Raw genomic sequence first — 18,137 nt, forward strand, 5'->3', positions numbered from 1 at the left:
GCCCAGCAAGATCTTTTTTGATCCACCTCCTAGAGTAATGGAAATAAAAATAAACAAGTGGGACCTAATGAAACTTAAGAGCTTTTGCACAGCAAAGGAAACCATAAACAAGACAAAAAGACAACCCTCAGAATGGGAGAAAATATTTGCAAACCAATCAATAGACAAAGGATTAATCTCCAAAATATATAAACAGCTCATGCAGCTCAATATTAAAGAAACAAACAACCCAATCCAAAAATGGGCAGAAGACAAAATAGACATTTCTCCAAAGAAGACATACAGATGGCCAAGAAGCACATGAAAAGCTGCTCAACATCACTAATCATTAGAGAAATGCAAATCAAAACTACAATGAAGTATCACTTCACAACAGTTAGAATGGGCATCATCAGATAATCTACAAACAACAAATGCTGCAGAGGGTGTGGAGAAAATGGAACCCTCTTTCACTGTTCGTGGGAATGTAAATTGATATAGCCACTGTGGAAAACAATATGGAGGTTCCTTAAAAAACTAAAAGTAGAATTACCATATGACCCAGCAATCCCACTACTGGGCATATACCCAGAGAAAACCATAATTCAAAAAAACACAATGCACCCCAATGTTCATTGCAGCACTATTTACAATAGCCAGGTCGTGGAAGCAACCTAAATGCCCCTCAACAGACGAATGGATAAAGAAGATGTGGTACATATGGGGGGGGGGGAGGGTAGTGGTGGGATGAATTGGGAGATTGGGATTGACATGTATACACTAATATGTATAAAACAGATAACTAATAAGAACCTGAAGTATAAAAAATAAAAAAATAAAATTCAAAAATACAAAGAAAAATGATGCATATTTATACCAACTGACTTAGAAAGATATATGATCATAAGAACAAGAAAGGTATACAGACTGACTTAGAAAGATATATGATCAAAGGAACAAGAAAGGTACACACCTCTTTCATTATGGACATAGAGTTTTTTAAAATGCTTTAAATAGAACTTAAATACCATAAAATGCACCCTTTAAAATGTACAATTCAGTGGTTTAATTACACAACATTTCCATCACCTTAAGAAGAAACCCCTGACATGGAGGTTTTTAGTGTTTTGCTAAAACCAATCTTGCTGCACTGGATATTCTTATACACATATCATTTCAGACGTGTGCAAGAATATCTGCGGGACAAGTACCTGGAAATATTTGCTACGTGAAATGATTTGTGCACTTTAAACTTTGAAAGAGACTGCTAAATTGCCCTCTCCAGAGGTTACGTGAGTTTACACTCTCACTACCAGGGTATAAAAGTCCCTATTTCCCATTTCCTGACCAGCATAGTCCTTAACCAAACTGTTTTATCTTTGCCAATCTGACAAATAATAGTATCTCATTGTAACTTTAATTTCATTTCTCTTATTCTAAGTGAGGGTAATTACTTTTACATGTTTAGGAGCTACTTGTCTTTCCTTTTTTTATGAAGTGATTTTTCATACCCTTTGATTTTCTGCAGGGTAGCTGACTTTTTAAAAATAGGAGTTCGTTATGTATTAAGGAGAAAAGCTGTTTGTGAACTGATTTTTCATACCCTTTGATTTTCTGCAGGGTAGCTGACTTTTTAAAAATAGGAGTTCGTTATGTATTAAGGAGAAAAGCTGTTTGTGATATGAACTGAAAGTATTTTCCCGACGTATGTTTTTTGGGGGTTTTTTAGTCTTTGACTTTATTCATGTTTTTTTTTTCTTTTATCATGCAGAATTTTAAAACGTTTTGTCATCAAATTTGGCAATCTTCTTTTATGACTTCTGCGTCTTGTGACATACTTAACCTTTCCCTACTCCAAGATTATAAAAACAAAATTCTCCCATATGTTATACTAGTACTCTAAGCTCTCCCCCTCCCTCCCATTTAACTCTTAGATCCACCTGGAATTTATTTTTGTGTAAGATGTGAGGTATGGATCCACCTTCTTTTCTCTAGAAGGCTAACGTCTTTCCCCCACTGATTTTAAATGTCACTTTCATAGTGCCTCTTGACTAAGAATAGTAAGAGCAATTTTAAATATTAGCTTTAACTTTTTGAGAGTGGTAGTCAGGTGTCTGGGGCAGTGATTTCTGATCTCTTGGGGTGCCTATGAGGATTCTGTAAGAACTGCAATCCCCTTCTCTCCCTGACAAATTCTACTGCTGTAAACTACTGTTACTTAGGGGATGTGTCTTGCTCAAGTGTGCTGAACCAAGAAGTAGTTTTTAACACCTTAGAGGGGGGACTTATCTTTCACACAGCCTTATAGGTTTCACCTGTGGCCAGAGGCCCATCTAGTGAATCCAGGGTTGTTACTTTAATGAGAAAAGAGCCTCAACAAGAGTCCAGAAGTAATGGGAGAATCTTTTCAAAAAAAACTAAGCTCTTCACTTTTGAGTCAGTTTCTGATCCTCAGGTTGTCAGTTTCTGATCCTCAGGTTGTCTTCCCACTTTAGAATCATAGTCAATTTCTACAGTTTTACTTTGGTAGATTTGCTGTGATGGGCCATGTGTCCTCCTGGGAAAGGACTACTGGCTCCGGCTGTAATATGACTGTGTTTTGGCACCATGTAGAGCTGGGCATGTAGGGATAAGAGTCATCTCTTCTAATTTGAAACTGTTTATAGTCAGAAAAGAGTGCGGCCCTTTAAAAAGTAGAATTCTTGGGGTACCCCTGAAGATTAAGGCTCGTAGAGTTCTACCCAAGGGGGCCTGGAGGAGGAGGTCTGTCTGCTAGGACTGATGCCCCTGAGTAGGGCGGATGTCCCCAAGGAGCGTTTCGTCAAGAATTTGAGCGGCCTGCTTTGAATTTCATCCTGTATTATAAAATTGTTCTCTTATTTGGGCTACGCAAGGAGTAGCTTGTCACTTTGAACTTTGGGGTAACAAATGTTCTCTGTGCTTGAAAGTCCCAGTGGCAGTGACACCTCAGAGGAGTGACTGGTGCTGCCTCCCTCCCTCAGTGTGTGTTAATAACCCTTGGGCATCTCATCCACTGGAGGAGCTGGGTACAGGTGTAAAGTAGTGAGGGAAGCTGGGAGAGGCATGAAAGTGTTCTGCTTTGGTGTAAGCTATTTTTCACGTACGTTTTTATTAATTAGTTTGTTCCAGAGACAGACACTTAAAAAAAATAAATTTACAAAGGATACAGTGGAGCTCCATTTAAATGGTCATGTTGAAGTAAAGAAATAATATCCACTTTATAGGCATAATTATACCTCATATTTGGCTAATTTAGTCCATGTGATTGTGATGTCTGGGAGACAAGCCCAGGATACGGTAATGAGCAACAGCTAGTGCAGTTCTACTTATTAAATATCATGATTTAAGGGAAGATCTTCACACTGATTTCTACATATCTACTTAATGATAGTTTTCCTGTTTCTCTTTCCTGTCCCTTTTCACTCCTCAAAAGTCGTATTAGTAGAGTCGTCCTAGCATGCCCCTGAGCACCTGGACATCTGAGTGCTAGATGCAGATTTCACTTAGCCTGCTGTGCCTTTCACAGTTTTGGCCATAGATGTTACCTTTTGATAAGCTTTCCCCACTCTGACCTCCTCCTGTCTCACCCGTCATCTCTCCTCTCCACTGATGATCCATTCAAATGGATTGTAATCGTCTGGATCATTCAGCAGCTGAACCAATTCTCCCATCAACGGGAAGGTCCCACACGGGGGGGATACTTACCCCTTCCAGACCCTTCCTGAAGAGAGCAAGTTTCCTTTCATGTGGCAGGAGTATATTTTATATTTGTTTGGCCTTGTGACTGATAGGATGGGAAGCTGAGGGGAAGTGGAGAGGAGATGGCAGTTTTAACCGAGAAAAAAAACTTAGTAGAAACTCTGCCTCTGCCTTCTTCGGGCGTGTCCCTCTTCTGGGCATCTCTTCAGGATTTCATTCCTCCGTCCAACTGCCGTTCACAACTGCCCTTTCCAACGGCTCCAGAACTCTTGGCCTTGGCATTCCGTGATGTAAATTATTCCACGCATGGCTCGAAATGGGTGCGAAGCAGTGTTGCCAGGTGTCGGATCACTAGTGTAAGTTTCCTGGATCTCTGGGGGAGGGAGGAGAAAGAAAGGGGGAGAACTGCTCTAGGAATTTATACAGTTGTTATTGTTTCAGCCAGAGCACAGTGATTGCGCTGGTTAAGCTGGATGCTATCGATGGCTGGGGAGAGAGAGAGATTTGGGCTTGGAGCTGGGGTGAATTTGGGGTTGAGGGTTTCTACTTTAAAGATTTCAGTGTTGGGATGCAGATTGTTTGGAATTGAACAGTTGGCGTTACTGCTGCAGAGGGAGGAACTTGGGACCTTCAGGGCAGAGCTTGTCGCAGTACTGCCTGGGGCGATGGTGCCTCTTCTGTCTCAAAAAGTAGGGACAACTGACTTTTCTGTTTTCCTAAAGATGGCCAAAATATGGCTAGAAATCCAGGTTGCTCACCAGGTTTGGAAATATCCAGTCGCAAAATTCAAAGACCTCTGTATGCATGAGATTTTTTTCTAAAACAAAAATACGATTTCTCCTCTTGTTCACTGTGTACATTTTGAGGAAGTTACTGTTCATGGTTTACCGCCCCTTTGAGGAATCTGTGTGTGAGTGGTTGCTGCCAGCTCTCCTTGATTTGTCTAGATTGCTTTTTGACTTGTAAGTTAAGGATTTGTGTTCAATAAAAACAATTTAAATGGAATACTTCATCTCTTGAATGACCACAAAAATTTAAAAATCACATTCATAATAAGCAATTAGAGGGAAAACTCACATGAATTAGTTATTTATCTAGGAAAGTATAAGGTATATTTTTGTGTTGCATTGTTGCTACTGGATTTAATCTGCTTTGCTGAAACAGTGCTTTCTTATTCCTTTTCTTTGTAGTTGTCATGGATGATGATGATGACTCGTGTCTCCTTGATCTTATTGGGTAAGATGCTCCTTCCAAAATAAGGGTAAATCAAATGTGTGAGGTTTGCTGTACTAAAACAACCTAATAAGCATATTAAAACCAAGTGGGTTTTTTAAATAAAGATTAAATAATCATCATAGATATAGTAGGGAGACAAAGTGACATGGATTAACATAGGGGTCATAATTAGGTAATCCTTTATTAAATTTATTTTATAAAAAATCCTAGGAGGCAGAAATGAGTGATAATAGGAAATAGAACATCAAAATGAAACAAAACAAAACCAACAAAAAAAGTACTAATAGTTTTAAAACAGGGAGAGGATTTTACTCAAACTAATACTTCTTCTTCCCCTGTAAAAATGAACCCTAAATATAAATGTATTTATTTGCTGTTTTCTCTTTTTGGCTGTTGTTTTCTAGAGACCCACAGGCATTGAACTATTTTCTACATGGACCTAGTAATAAATCGGTAAGTAATACTCAGACCATCATAGGCATACATTTTGTTTCTCCTTCAGAGTCAAAGTGATCACTTTTTTGAATTTGTACTTTTGCAGAGCAATGAGGACTTGACTAATGCAGGATATTCTGCAGCCAATTCAAATTCAATTTTCGCCAACTCTAGCGTGAGTATTGGAAACTGAATGCAACGATCAGATGTTTCTGTCTCATTGATGCCTAGTGAATTGAAGCTTTAATTGCCTTTGTATCGTGATGAGAATCCCTACTTTGTCTTTTGTAATTGACACAAGAGGAAAATCTATTGAATTTTGTTGACATTTTCTACTTTTAACTTAGACTATTAAGATTTTTACTTTGCCATTTTCCTAAGGTTTCAACTTTCTTTCTAAAATGCCTCAGAAACGTTATAGCCTGAGAAACTTATATTAGAGTCTTTTGAATGTTGTTACATAAGCTTTAAAAAAAATCATTCTGTATTGTGGTTACTTTCTAACCATTTTCATCTTAAACAAGGAGAAAGATCATAGTAGCTGACACCTATTGAGCGCTCAGTATGTTCTTGGCACTAAGAGCTTAACATATATTAACCTCGTTAACCCTTACAATAATTCCGTGAAGTGAAGTAGGTTCTATTATTATCCATATTTAAAGATGAGAGAACTAAAGGTTGGTATTTACCCAGTATTACACAGCCAGGAGTCGCAAGCTAGGAATCGAACCCAGGCCACCAGGTTCCAGGGCGCAGGTTCTTAAGCTCTAGGAACATCTAGACAAGAAATCTGACCTGAGGGCAGGGAAGTCCTGCCTGGAAACTATATCCGGATTGCTGTGTTAAAGCCTATGTTACTTTAATCTTTTCAGCTGCTTTGTTCTACCATGGATGGTAGTCCAGAGTCCGACCACCCAAGTTTGAATCCTTGCTCTGCCACTTACTAGCTTTATAACCTTGCATCTATCACTAAATCTCTAAGACTCAGTTTCCTTATTTGTGAATCCAGGAGAATGATAAATCTACCTCATAGGGTGGTTAAGATGAATAGACTAGTCCATGGAAATCAGTTGATACAGTACTCGGTTAATGTCAACTTATCGTCATCATCAGGGTCTTTATTTTCTTCATCCATAAAATGGAATAGTATTCAGAAAGTCCTTGGGAATGCACAATTCTTTAAAGTATTTGAGTGTGTCTAAAGTATGTCAGATCATAACATGCAAGACTCCTCCACATGCTAGGGGTGGCTTTAAAGTCACAACACTGATTTCCTGTAAGGCTTATGAATCAGTAGCAATTCTGAAATTCATTCTGAGTGGGCAATAACTGCATGTGTTGCCATTAAACCCATATAGTAGATATTGAGCCTGTTTCCCAACACTAATGATTTTTACTTACCAGCTCTCCCACTTCCACGTAAGTATTAATTCTAACTCTTCAGCCTGCTTCATTCAGGGTGTATTTATTGTAAACTTGAGTTGCATCATGTCAGTAAAACATTTTAAAAGCTTTTAAAAATATGGAATTTTAAACCTATGGTCTGTTAATTTGTGCATTGTAAAAACATTAAACTGTGTACCACCACTCAGGAGATAATCTACTGTTGCCTTGATATTTCTCTGCAAAAACAAACAAACAAACAAACCTCCTTGCTTTCAGATGCTTTTTCCCACTTCCTTTCAAATGACTGTTCAAGTCCTAAGGGGGTGTCCACCTAACTGAGGCCACATTAGTCCCGTTTCAACTGTTGATTGGGTGTCAAGTGAACTAGTCTTGGCTTTTCTACCTGGCTCTTCCCATCATCTAGCCCCCAACACACCTTATTAGCCTAGCGCTGAGACTCTCCTATAGTTTTGAAAGTTGGACTATTCATTCTTTTTTTTCTTTTTGGCTGTGCCATGCAGCTTGTGGGATCTTAGTTCCCCAACCAGGGATTGAACCCAGGCCCTGGCAGCTAAAGCGCCAAGTTCTAACCACTGGACCCCCAAGGAATTCCCTGGACTGTTTTCTTTTTTTTTTTTTTTAATTTTTATTTATTTATTACTTTTGGCTGCGTTGAGTCTTTGTTGCTGCGCACGGGCTTTCTCTGGTTGCGGCAGGCGGGGGCTACTCTTCGTTGAGGTGCGCGGGCTTCTCGTTTCGGTGGCTTGTCTTTTCGCGGAGCACGAGCTCTAGGTGCATGGGCTTCAGTAGTTGCGGCGCGTGGGCTCAGTAGTTGCGGCGCACGGGCTTAGTTGCTCTGCAGCATGTGGGATCTTCCCAGACCAGGGATCAAACCTGTGTCCCCTGCCTTGGCAGGCAGATTCTTAACCACTGCACCAACAGGAAAGTCCTGGACTGTTTATACTTGATTGATCTATTTTTAGTTTTTTTCTTCATCTTTTTAAAATTTTTAATTGTGTTAAAAATATATATAACAACAAATTTACCATCTTAACCATTTTAAGTGTACAGTTCAGTAGTGTTAAGGATATTCACATTGTCTTCACTTTATGTTAAATAACTATTGATTCCATTTTTTTTCTTTCATAATTTTGACATATCCCATGATAAACTGCTGGCCAGCAGTGTGTCTCTTATTTATCAGTGACTGTGTTCAGTTCCCTTCATTTGCCTGTGTTGTTGTCTCTAGTTGGAATGCCCAGTCCTTAAGGACTCGTTATGGACAGACACAAACGCACAAGTGAGCGCTTGACAAATGTTGACCAACTTTTACTCTTGAATAGGACATTGAAATGGTTTTTAAAGCATCATAATAAGCTGATAACTTCTAAGAAATCAAATAACTATTCACTTATTTCATATGGGAAGCTTGTTTTTATCCAGGCCGATTTTGCCTGGAGTGGGGCAGGTTAGAACTAGGGGAGTTCCGAGAAACCTTTAAAGTCAAGGCTGGATCTGGGATACCTTCTGGACCTCTAGTAGAACCACACTCGGAACTCTCAAAACTCATGTCTACTTCTGTGGTACAAAAAACTAGACACTGCTGTGTCCTGGATATGCACATACCCTAGGCTGAGTCCCACTCAAGCTTTGGACTTGGGAGCAGTGCTGAAAAAATTAAGCCATGCCACTATCTAAAAAATAAAGCTAAACTCCAGGTAGTCATGAGTATGTTGGCATTATTGATCTGTTTCCTATAAAATAATTTATCAGAGCAGTGAATGCATATACTTACAAAAACAACATTAAACATCATTACTAAGGATATCAAGTATCAGAATAAAGTGAGCAGTTTGGAGAGTTGTGCCTGAAAAGCAGACTGTTATGCTTTATTCATATTCAAAAGTGAGATTAGGGCTTCCCTGGTGGCGCAGTGGTTGGGAGCCCGCCTGCCGATGCGGGGGGCGCAGGTTCGTGCCCCGGTCTGGGGGGATCCCGCGTGCGGCGGAGCGGCTGGGCCCGTGGGCCATGGCCACTGGGCCTTCGCGTCCGGAGCCTGTGCTCCGCGGCGGGGGGGGGGACCACAACAGTGAGAGGCCCGAGTAACGCAAAAAAAAAAAAAAAAAAAAAAAGTGAGATTAGTTTTCTGTTTAAGAATCTCTTTCCAAGGTTAGATATGCCATGTAACATCCTGCTTATTTTTTTAGAATGCTGATCCTAAGTCATCCCTCAAAGCTGTAAGCAGCCAGCTTGGAGAAGGGCCCAGTGATGGACTGCCACTTTCAAGTAGCCTTCAGTTTCTTGAAGATGAACTTGAGTCTTCTCCTCTTCCTGATCTCAGTGAGGACCAACCTTTCGACATTCTTCAGAAATCCTTGCAGGAGGCCAATATCACTGAACAGACATTGGCAGAAGAGGCATATCTGGACGCCAGTATAGGTTCAAGCCAACAGTTTGCACAAGCTCAGCTTCATCCCTCTTCATCAGCATCCTTTACTCAGGCTTCTAATATTTCTAATTACTCAGGTCAGACGCTGCAGCCTATAGGGGTGACTCATGTGCCTGTTGGCACATCTTTTGCAAGCAATACAGTGGGTGTGCACCATGGCTTTATGCACCACGTGGGGATCAGTGTGCCCAGCCAGCATTTGTCTAATAACAGTCAGATTAGTGGTTCTGGTCAAATACAGTTAATTGGGTCATTTGGTAATCAACCTTCCATGATGACTATTAATAACCTAGATGGATCTCAAATCATTCTAAAGGGTAGTGGGCAACAAGCCCCATCAAATGTGAGTGGAGGGCTTTTGGTTCACAGACAGACTCCTAATGGCAACTCCTTGTTTGGGAACTCCAGTTCCAGTCCAGTAGCACAGCCTGTTACCGTTCCGTTTAATAGCACAAATTTTCAAACATCTTTACCTGTGCATAACATCATCATACAAAGGGGTCTTGCACCAAATTCAAATAAAGTCCCAATTAATATCCAGCCAAAGCCTATCCAAATGGGTCAGCAAAACACATACAATGTGAACAATTTGGGAATACAGCAGCACCATGTTCAGCCAGGGATCTCGTTCGCCTCTGCGAGCTCACCCCAGGGCTCAGTGGTTGGTCCGCACATGTCGGTGAACATTGTAAACCAACAGAACACAAGGAAGCCAGTCACCTCGCAGGCCGTGAGCAGCGCTGGGGGCAGTATCGTTATTCATTCTCCCATGGGCCAGCCTCACACACCCCAGAGTCAGTTCCTCATACCTACAAGCCTTTCCGTCAGTTCCAACTCGGTACACCACGTCCAGACCATAAATGGGCAACTTCTTCAGACTCAGCCCTCTCAGCTCATTTCTGGCCAAGTGACCTCAGAGCATGTCATGTTGAACAGAAACTCTTCCAACATGCTTAGGACCAACCAACCGTATTCTGGACAGATGCTGAACAACCAGAATACCGCCGTCCAGTTAGTGTCTGGGCAGACGTTCACCGCCTCTGGAAGTCCAGTGATAGTCAATCATGCTTCTCCTCAGATCGTTGGTGGGCAGATGCCCTTGCAGCAGGCATCACCAACCGTCTTGCACCTGTCCCCTGGGCAGAGCAGCGTCTCCCAAGGAAGACCTGGCTTTGCCGCCATGCCCTCAGTGACAAGCATGTCAGGACCTAGTCGGTTCCCTGTTGTCAGCTCATCCAGCACTGCCCATCCTAGTCTTGGGGCTGCGGTTCAGTCTGGTGCATCAGGATCAAACTTTACGGGAGATCAGCTGACCCAGCCAAACAGGACTCCAGTACCGGTCAGTGTGTCTCATCGTCTTCCAGTTCCTTCTTCCAAATCTACTAGCACCTTCAGTAACACACCTGGAGCAGGAAGCCAGCAACAGTTCTTCTGTCAGGTAATATTGTCAAACAAATGATAATATCAAACAAATGTTTGGATGATTACGGAATGTAAGAGTGGAATGAGTGTCTGATAGAATATAATTTTCATCCTAGGCTCCCAATTTATTATCTTAAGATGTTCAACTTACGATTGATTGCCTCTTTTCTTCTTAACTAAAATGTTTTATCCGGATAGTGTTGTGGTTTAGAGTGGAGACTCATGGATTTGAATCTAAGCTTAATGACGTGGAGCAAGTCTTACCTTAACTAACCTCTCTAGAGGTTAAGTTTTTTCATCAGCAAAGTGGACATAATAATACTACCATCCCATGGAATTATTGGGAGAATTAAATGAGATAATCTATGTAAAGCACTTAACATAGTCCCCGGCAAATGACAAATACTTAATAAGAGCCAATATTAAGACATATACTTGATGGAATGTATTACAGGCATTTAAAAGGAAAGCTTGTTTTGGATGGACTGGGTAGAGAAGTCACGGCTGTTTCTTGGGTGCCAACTGGAAAGGCTCAGGGACCCAGTGAGACTCAGCAGTGGGTAACTGGCCTGCACAGAGGGATGCATGTGGAGGGAGGGACCCAGGGCAATGGATTTGACCAAGTACCTGAGCCTACTCTTACCAGAGCATTGTGCCGGTAAATGACTGTGGGCAATCTGTAAAACCATGTAAGGATTATGTTTCTGAAAAGCATTTCAAAGGGTCATCAGCTTCGGTCCTTCACCCCATCTGCTGATCTTTGAACTCCTCTGGCTTTTGGTTCTCACTCATTCTTAGCATGTTCTGTAGTTCCAGCTCCATACCCCACTCCCCCACCAACCCCCTGCCGGTGATCTACCCTCCTTACTCCTCTATTTTCCCTGCCTTTCTTCTCCACATTTAGAAGAATTCAAAAAGTTCTCTCTACCACGTATATCAGTATTTTTAAAACTGTATAACTTTGACTTAGTAATTCCACTAAGAATCCTAAGGAAACAAAGATTATTTATGATCAAGGCTGTTCATTGTATTACTTTTGGTGTCAAAGGTGTGTGTGTGTCTTCATGTTTTGAAATAATGTCAGGCTTATAGAAAAGCTAAAGTTTCGAGACTAGTGTAAAGAATTCTCATATACCCTTCACCAAGATTCCCCAGATGTTAACTTTTTACCCCATTTGTTTTATCCTTCTCTCTCTCTTTCACACACACACACACACAAACACACACACACATAGTTTTGAGAGTAAATTGCAGGAATGATGCCTCTTCACCCCTACATACTTCAGACTTCAGTGTGTATCTCTTAAGAACAGGGACATTCCCCTACATAACCACAGTACAGTCATCAAAACGAAGAAAAACAGCATTATTACAATATTATCATCTAATCTACAGACCTTATTCCGATTTAGTCCATTTTCCCAGTAATGTCCCTTACAGCAAGAGAGAATAAATTATATTTTGTTTTGTTTTTATGGTCTAGGATCCAACCCAGGATCACTGCCTAATTCTATTGTCATGTCTTTAAATCGGGAACAGGTTTTTTTTTCTTTCTTTCTTTCTTTTAATTTTTGGCCACACTGCGCGGCATGCAGGATCTTATTTCCCCAACCAGGGATCGAACCTGCGCCCCCTGCAGTGGAAGCGTGGAGTCTTAACCACTGGACCACCAGGGAAGTCCTGGAAACAGTTTCTTCATCTTGCTGTTTTTCATGACCTTGATTGATTGATTGATTGATTTTTGGCTGTGTTGGGTCTTCGTTGGTACGCGCAGGCTTTCTCTAGTTGCGGCAAGTGGGGGCTACTCTTCGTTGCGGTGCGCAGGCTTCTCATTATGGTGGCTTCTCTTGCTGCGGAGCACGGGCTCTAGGCGCGTGGGCTTCAGTAGTTGTGGCATGTGGGCTCAGTATTGTGGCTCTCGGGCTCTAGAGCACAGGCTCAGTAGTTGTGGCGCACGGGCTTAGTTGCTCCGCGGCGTGTGGGATCTTCCCGGACCAGGGCTCGAACCCGTGACCCTTGCCTTGGCAGGCAGATTCTTAACCACTGTGCCACCAGGGAAGCCCGACCTTGATTTTTTTGAAGAGTCAAACCAATTGTTTTATAGAGTGTCCCTCAATTTGGGTTTCTCTGATGTTTCCTCATGATTAGATTCAGATTATACATTTTTGGTAGGATTGCCACAGAGGTGATGGATGTGTCCTCACGATGTGAACTTGTCACATTCCTGGTGATGTTAACTTTGAATACTTGCTTAATATGGTGTCTGCTTCATGTGGTGTCTGATGCATAGTTAATAAGTTTCTTCGGGAAGTTACATTGAGATTATGTAGATATCCAATTTCTTGTCAAACTTGAACACACTAGTTTAAGCTTTCATTGATAATTCCTGACTGAATCAGTTATTACTAAATCAGCTGTTACTGTGACAGTCACCAAATAGAGACTTCCTAATTCCATTGTTTATTCTACATTAATTGTTGGCATTCTACTCTAAGGAAGAGTTTTTCTGTCTCCTCCTTTTACTTATGCCAGTATGGACACATAGATTCTTATTTTATTTAATGGGTTAAAAATCATTACAATCATTTATTTTGATGCTCAAAGTGCTTTGATGCTATTGAGCACCCCTCCAAATTGGCTGCTGGTCCTTCTGACATGTTTCCATCGTGCTTTGAGCACTTCCTTTAATTTCTGGCAAGACATGATGTTCCACGTTCATCTTTCACTTTCCCTGCCCCTGCCCTGGAATCAACCACTTAAGGGACCTTGTTCCTTCTAGTGGAGAACAATATTTAGAAGCCAAGATCTGAGCACTACATATTCATTGCTACTGAGGTTGTCTCAGCTGGGACTTATATGTATTTACACATACACAACATCTATAGCTGTCTATCTATCTATATTAAAAACCATGAGTTCATACTGATAGTTTCAATTCTAATCCAGTACTACCAGGTTCATTATTCAAGTCTCCTTTTCCATATTTGTAGCTCTCTTTTCTAACAGAGAGAAAGCCTGCCCCACAATATATTTGCTTATTTGCCCAATCCTAGAAAACAGAGAAAATAGTTTTAGAATTGCTAATTCATAGCGCTGTGAAAAACAAACCTACTTCCGACTTCAGTATTGGTTTACATTCTGTCTTTAACCTAAAGGTGTATAGTAAAAATATTGTGTTCAACACCTGAAAATACCACAACATTGTAAATCAACTATACTCCAATAAAAATTAAAAAAAAAAATACTGTGTTCAAAAGTTACTAGAAAAAAAAAAGTTACTAGAGTTAGTACTTTTTTTTTCCTCCCTTGGTATGGTTATGCTATTCTTTTGAATTATACTTTTGCTTGTTTCTGTTCGTGTTTCATTTTAGAATTCTTTTCCCACTACCCTTGTTGATTTTATCTATTTAATTTCTTTTGAATGAGTGAACCATTAGCATGGTCCCAAAAGTCAGGGCTATGCAGAAAGTGTGCCGGGCACACTTCTGGCCTTTCTCCCTGCTCCCACCCCTCCCTCCATCCTTTCCTGCCAGTTCTCATCCATCCCCTATTTTCAGCAATCTCATTAGTTTCTCCTTTATTTATCCTCTTTTTTTTCACACAGATAAGCAGATACATGTATATTTTCTTATTTCCTTACATGTATATTTTCTTATTTCCCCTCCTTTCTTACTCAAATATAGCATACTATAGATAGATATTCTTCTATACTTTTGTTGCAAAAAAGTTTTCTAAACCCAATATAATAATTCTCCAATAGTAGGAGGATTATTGGATATAGTGAAGTATTATGTAGCCATTTTAAATGTTTTTGAAAAATAATTAAAGATTTGGGGGAAGGCTTACAAAGTCATTTTAAGTGTACATTTAAATGTGAAATATTTAAAATGCACATTTAACTGTAAAATATTTAATAAGCAATTTGTTTTCTCTTTTAGAAAAATGATGAAAGACAATATGGTGAAGTAGAAAATAGAAAACCCTCTTGCTTACAAAACATCCAGAAACTTGATTAGGAGGAAATGCACTGCTCCCTTAACAGCAGTGGAATTACAGATACTCTTGTTTTCTTCTAGTTTTAAAAACTTACCCCACGTAGAGGAGGTGATACCTGGACAGCATTTATCAACATATTGATGCATTTTTCGAAAATAAGTAAAACATGCCATTGGTAATCATTAGAAACAGTTCCAAAATAGTTTAGAATGAAAAGTAAGTCTTCCTCTTCCAGAGGCCGCCACTGTTTCTAGCTTCTTTCTCTTCCCCCAGATATGTCCTCTGCGTATACAGCACAGACGTCACATATATACTTATCTCTGCAACACACATACCTGTTTTTACTTAATTATAGAACTTGAGGATTACTTTATATCTATATATATTGATCTGCTTTATGTTTATTATAATCAATTATACATAATCAGCCACAGCATGGTCATTTCCTTTCTTTTTCTTTTTTTTTTTTCAATAATGCTTCAATGAGGGGGGAAAAAAAATCTGTCTTTCTGACTCCCCAAAGTTTCAACTATCCAAAGGTAACAAGAAGCCTATACCGGCAGCTCCAGAGTAATTTTTGTGACTTTTAATGCCAAAGAGTATTGGGAACTAGATCAGTTGCATTATGTCCTGTGTGTTCTGCTGCAGGTTTTCCAGAACAATTAAAGCATCAGGTGTTTTGGAGTAAGGAAGACACAGCCTTGGAGACAACACAAGTTGGAAAAATAGTGTTGAGGTGTCATCTAACATTTAAACTCCTAGGACATCCAGAGACATTTACAGTGACTCTTTTACTTTATAATTTCTGTATAAATTACTTTATAGAACATTGTAATGAACAAAAATACCATTATCAGGGGCCTTCAGTGTTTATTTGGAGAAATTTAACATGTCAAGTTTTGATACTATAAAGCATTAATATTAGAGAACAATGAGTTTTTAAATATAAACTTTATTTTTGGTATAGATAATACACTTATTTGGTTCAGAATTCAAAAGGTACAGAAAGGTGTATATGCTACAGTGAAAAATCTCCTTCCTCCTGTTCCCCGGGCACACAGTTGCCTGCAGGCAACCAATGTAACCAGCTTCTTGAAGAGCAAACTTAATTCCCCACCCCACATTTTCCATTATGAAAACTTTCAGAACCACAGAAAAGTTGGAAGAGTACCGTGAACCTATTCAACTAGATTCACCAGTTTTTTATGTTTTGCAACATTTGCTCTGTGTGTGTGTCTCTCTCTACACACATACACACACACACACACACACACACACACACACACACTGACCCCTAAATTCTTCAGCAGGTATCTCCCAAGAACAAAGACCTTCTTCAACACAATCTCAGTATTACTATCACCCCCAAGAAATTTAACATGAACATAATAGCATTATATCAAATTTCTTCCAGTTGACCCAGTAATGTCCTTTATGACAATGCCTCACTCTAGAAAGCAGAGAACACTGATTTCATTTATTGTCACATCTCTTTAGGCTACAGCAGCCTGGATCAGTTGTCTCGTAGGGTGGCCCTCAGTGTGTTGTCTGATTGTTTCCTCATGATTAGATTCTGGCTGAATGGTTGGCACATAATGTTGATTTTTCCCATTATGGGTGATTCCGATGTGATCACTTGGTTATGGTGGCCCCCTGCCAGGTTTCTCCTCGAGGTATTCAAAGGTATCTCGTTCCCATATAAGGAAGAAATGATCTCTAGGATGGTGCTTTGGGACCACGTGACTCCTGTTTCCCGGCCTCTCACCCAGTGATTTGACTCCATTGGTATATATTGCATTAGTGGTTGCAAAATGATTTTCTCGTTATATTATCCTATCTACTGTTATTGACTGGGATTTTTCCATAAAAAAGAGCTTTTTCTTCTCACATTGTGTGTGTGTTTAACACTATGAAATCATAGTTGTTTTTTTGCATTAATTTAAAAACTTTATTACAGGGAATTTTAAACATGAACAAAAGTAGACAAGTTAGTGTAATGAGCCCCCATGCTCAATCAGCTCCAGTGCTTACCAGCTCATGGCTATTTCTGTTTCATCCATACCCCACTCAGTCTCCCCTGCCCAGTATTACTCTGAAGCTAAACCAGACATGTAAGTTCATCTGTAATTTTTTAGTGTATATCTCCAAAAGGCCATGTATTCTCTTTAAAGTTAACGTTGCAATTTATTGCTTTCATTATTCTTTTTGATGCTTATTATTGTCCCAAGTTTGGTCGGTGGAGGCCTACATAAGCTGACTTCTACACTTCTGACACATCCCCACCTCCTTTGAGCACTTTGAAGCACAAGATATTGTAGGCATGTCTGGTGATTACCTTGCCACAGACCTAGAATCAGCCATTTCTGTAAGGAGCTCTGTGAATTTAAATCTCTTAATGCAGAGAGTCATTTACAGGATTTAAACTTTCTTTTAAATGGATTAATATTTCAAAAGTTAGTGATAAAGAAGGCAGTTTGCAGGAGTTTAGCTTATCAAACAAAAATAAACAAATTATTTTAAGTCCAAATCTCTTTAGATCACTAAAAGTTTTAGTAGATTTTAAATTCCTTGAGAGCAGCACCTACTGGTGCTTTGCAGAGCGTTGCGTGTGAGATTTCCAAAGCGATTACCACTGAAGTCTCCAGCCTGCCCTGCCCCTCCCTAGTTCCTTTCCCCATCCAGCTCAGCCTGTCTACCTTACTGTGGAGGCACTGTATTTTTCAGACGCCCAGACTTCATAATCTAGATGTTCTTGTTTCTTCTCTTCCTCTGTACCTTTAATAAGTTACAAATCCTACCAATTCTTCTTTGAATGTCTTACATCCATTCTTCCCAATAATAATGAAAATAATGATCATATTATTAACAACTGGTACATGCAGGGGCTATCTGTATTATTTCTAATCCTTACTTTGGGGCTACAAGTAGCATTACTGTTCCCATTTCATAGTCAAGGAGATGGAGGTTCAGAGCATGAGCAAATTGCTGTAAAGGCAGACTTCACCAGCTAGCTGTCTCTATCACACTGCTTCCCCATTTCTCTCTTTTCTACATCCATACCTTGAACTAGACTTTAAGAGGGACAGCAGTATAACGGGGAAAACAAGAGTTGGAATAGGAGTCAGAGCTCACTTGCAGGTCCTCCTCTGCCAGTGACTGGTTTTGTGATCTAAGTTCCTGTCTTACATTCTGAGCCCTAGTTTTCTCTTGAAAATGAGGAACCCTAGCAATGCAATAGAATCATCTAGGGAGCGTTGTAAAAATATGGATGCTTGGGCCTCACCTTCATAAATTCTGATTTAAATGGTCTAGATTAAAGGTTCTAGGCAGCAGCATTTTTCAAAAGCTCCCCAAGTGATTCTAAAGTGCAAACGAGGAAGAATGGACCGCTGGGTAGACGTTTTCCAAGGCCCATTTGTACTGTAATTAGACAGCTGTAACAATTGTCTGGGTGATTAATCTGCCTTCAGACTCTCCCTAAAGTCTGGCTTCCACCACATTTATCTTCCTAAAA

General features: G+C 40.1%; 1 protein-coding gene across 5 annotated transcripts in view; it reads left to right on the forward strand.

Moving 5' to 3' along the window:
• Positions 1 to 18,137, forward strand: part of BICRAL (BICRA like chromatin remodeling complex associated protein) — a 78,388-nt gene that overhangs the window by 39,280 nt on the left and 20,971 nt on the right. For 3 of the 5 annotated variants that reach the window (XM_024121761.3, XM_028478470.2, XM_055080175.1), the window contains 4 exons: positions 4,890 to 4,935; positions 5,340 to 5,388; positions 5,477 to 5,545; positions 8,964 to 10,643. In XM_024121761.3, coding sequence (XP_023977529.1) covers positions 4,895 to 4,935; positions 5,340 to 5,388; positions 5,477 to 5,545; positions 8,964 to 10,643 — 1,839 coding nt within the window. In that variant the 5' untranslated portion in view covers positions 4,890 to 4,894. Of the gene's footprint in view, positions 1 to 3,807; positions 4,056 to 4,351; positions 4,389 to 4,889; positions 4,936 to 5,339; positions 5,389 to 5,476; positions 5,546 to 8,963; positions 10,644 to 18,137 lie in introns of those variants that run through there. The other 2 variants (XM_007107539.4, XM_007107540.4) reach the window with 2 other exon arrangements.

This window comes from Physeter macrocephalus, chromosome 18 (genome assembly GCF_002837175.3).
Source record: "Physeter macrocephalus isolate SW-GA chromosome 18, ASM283717v5, whole genome shotgun sequence".
In the NCBI taxonomy this organism is placed as follows: Eukaryota; Metazoa; Chordata; class Mammalia; order Artiodactyla; family Physeteridae; genus Physeter; species Physeter macrocephalus.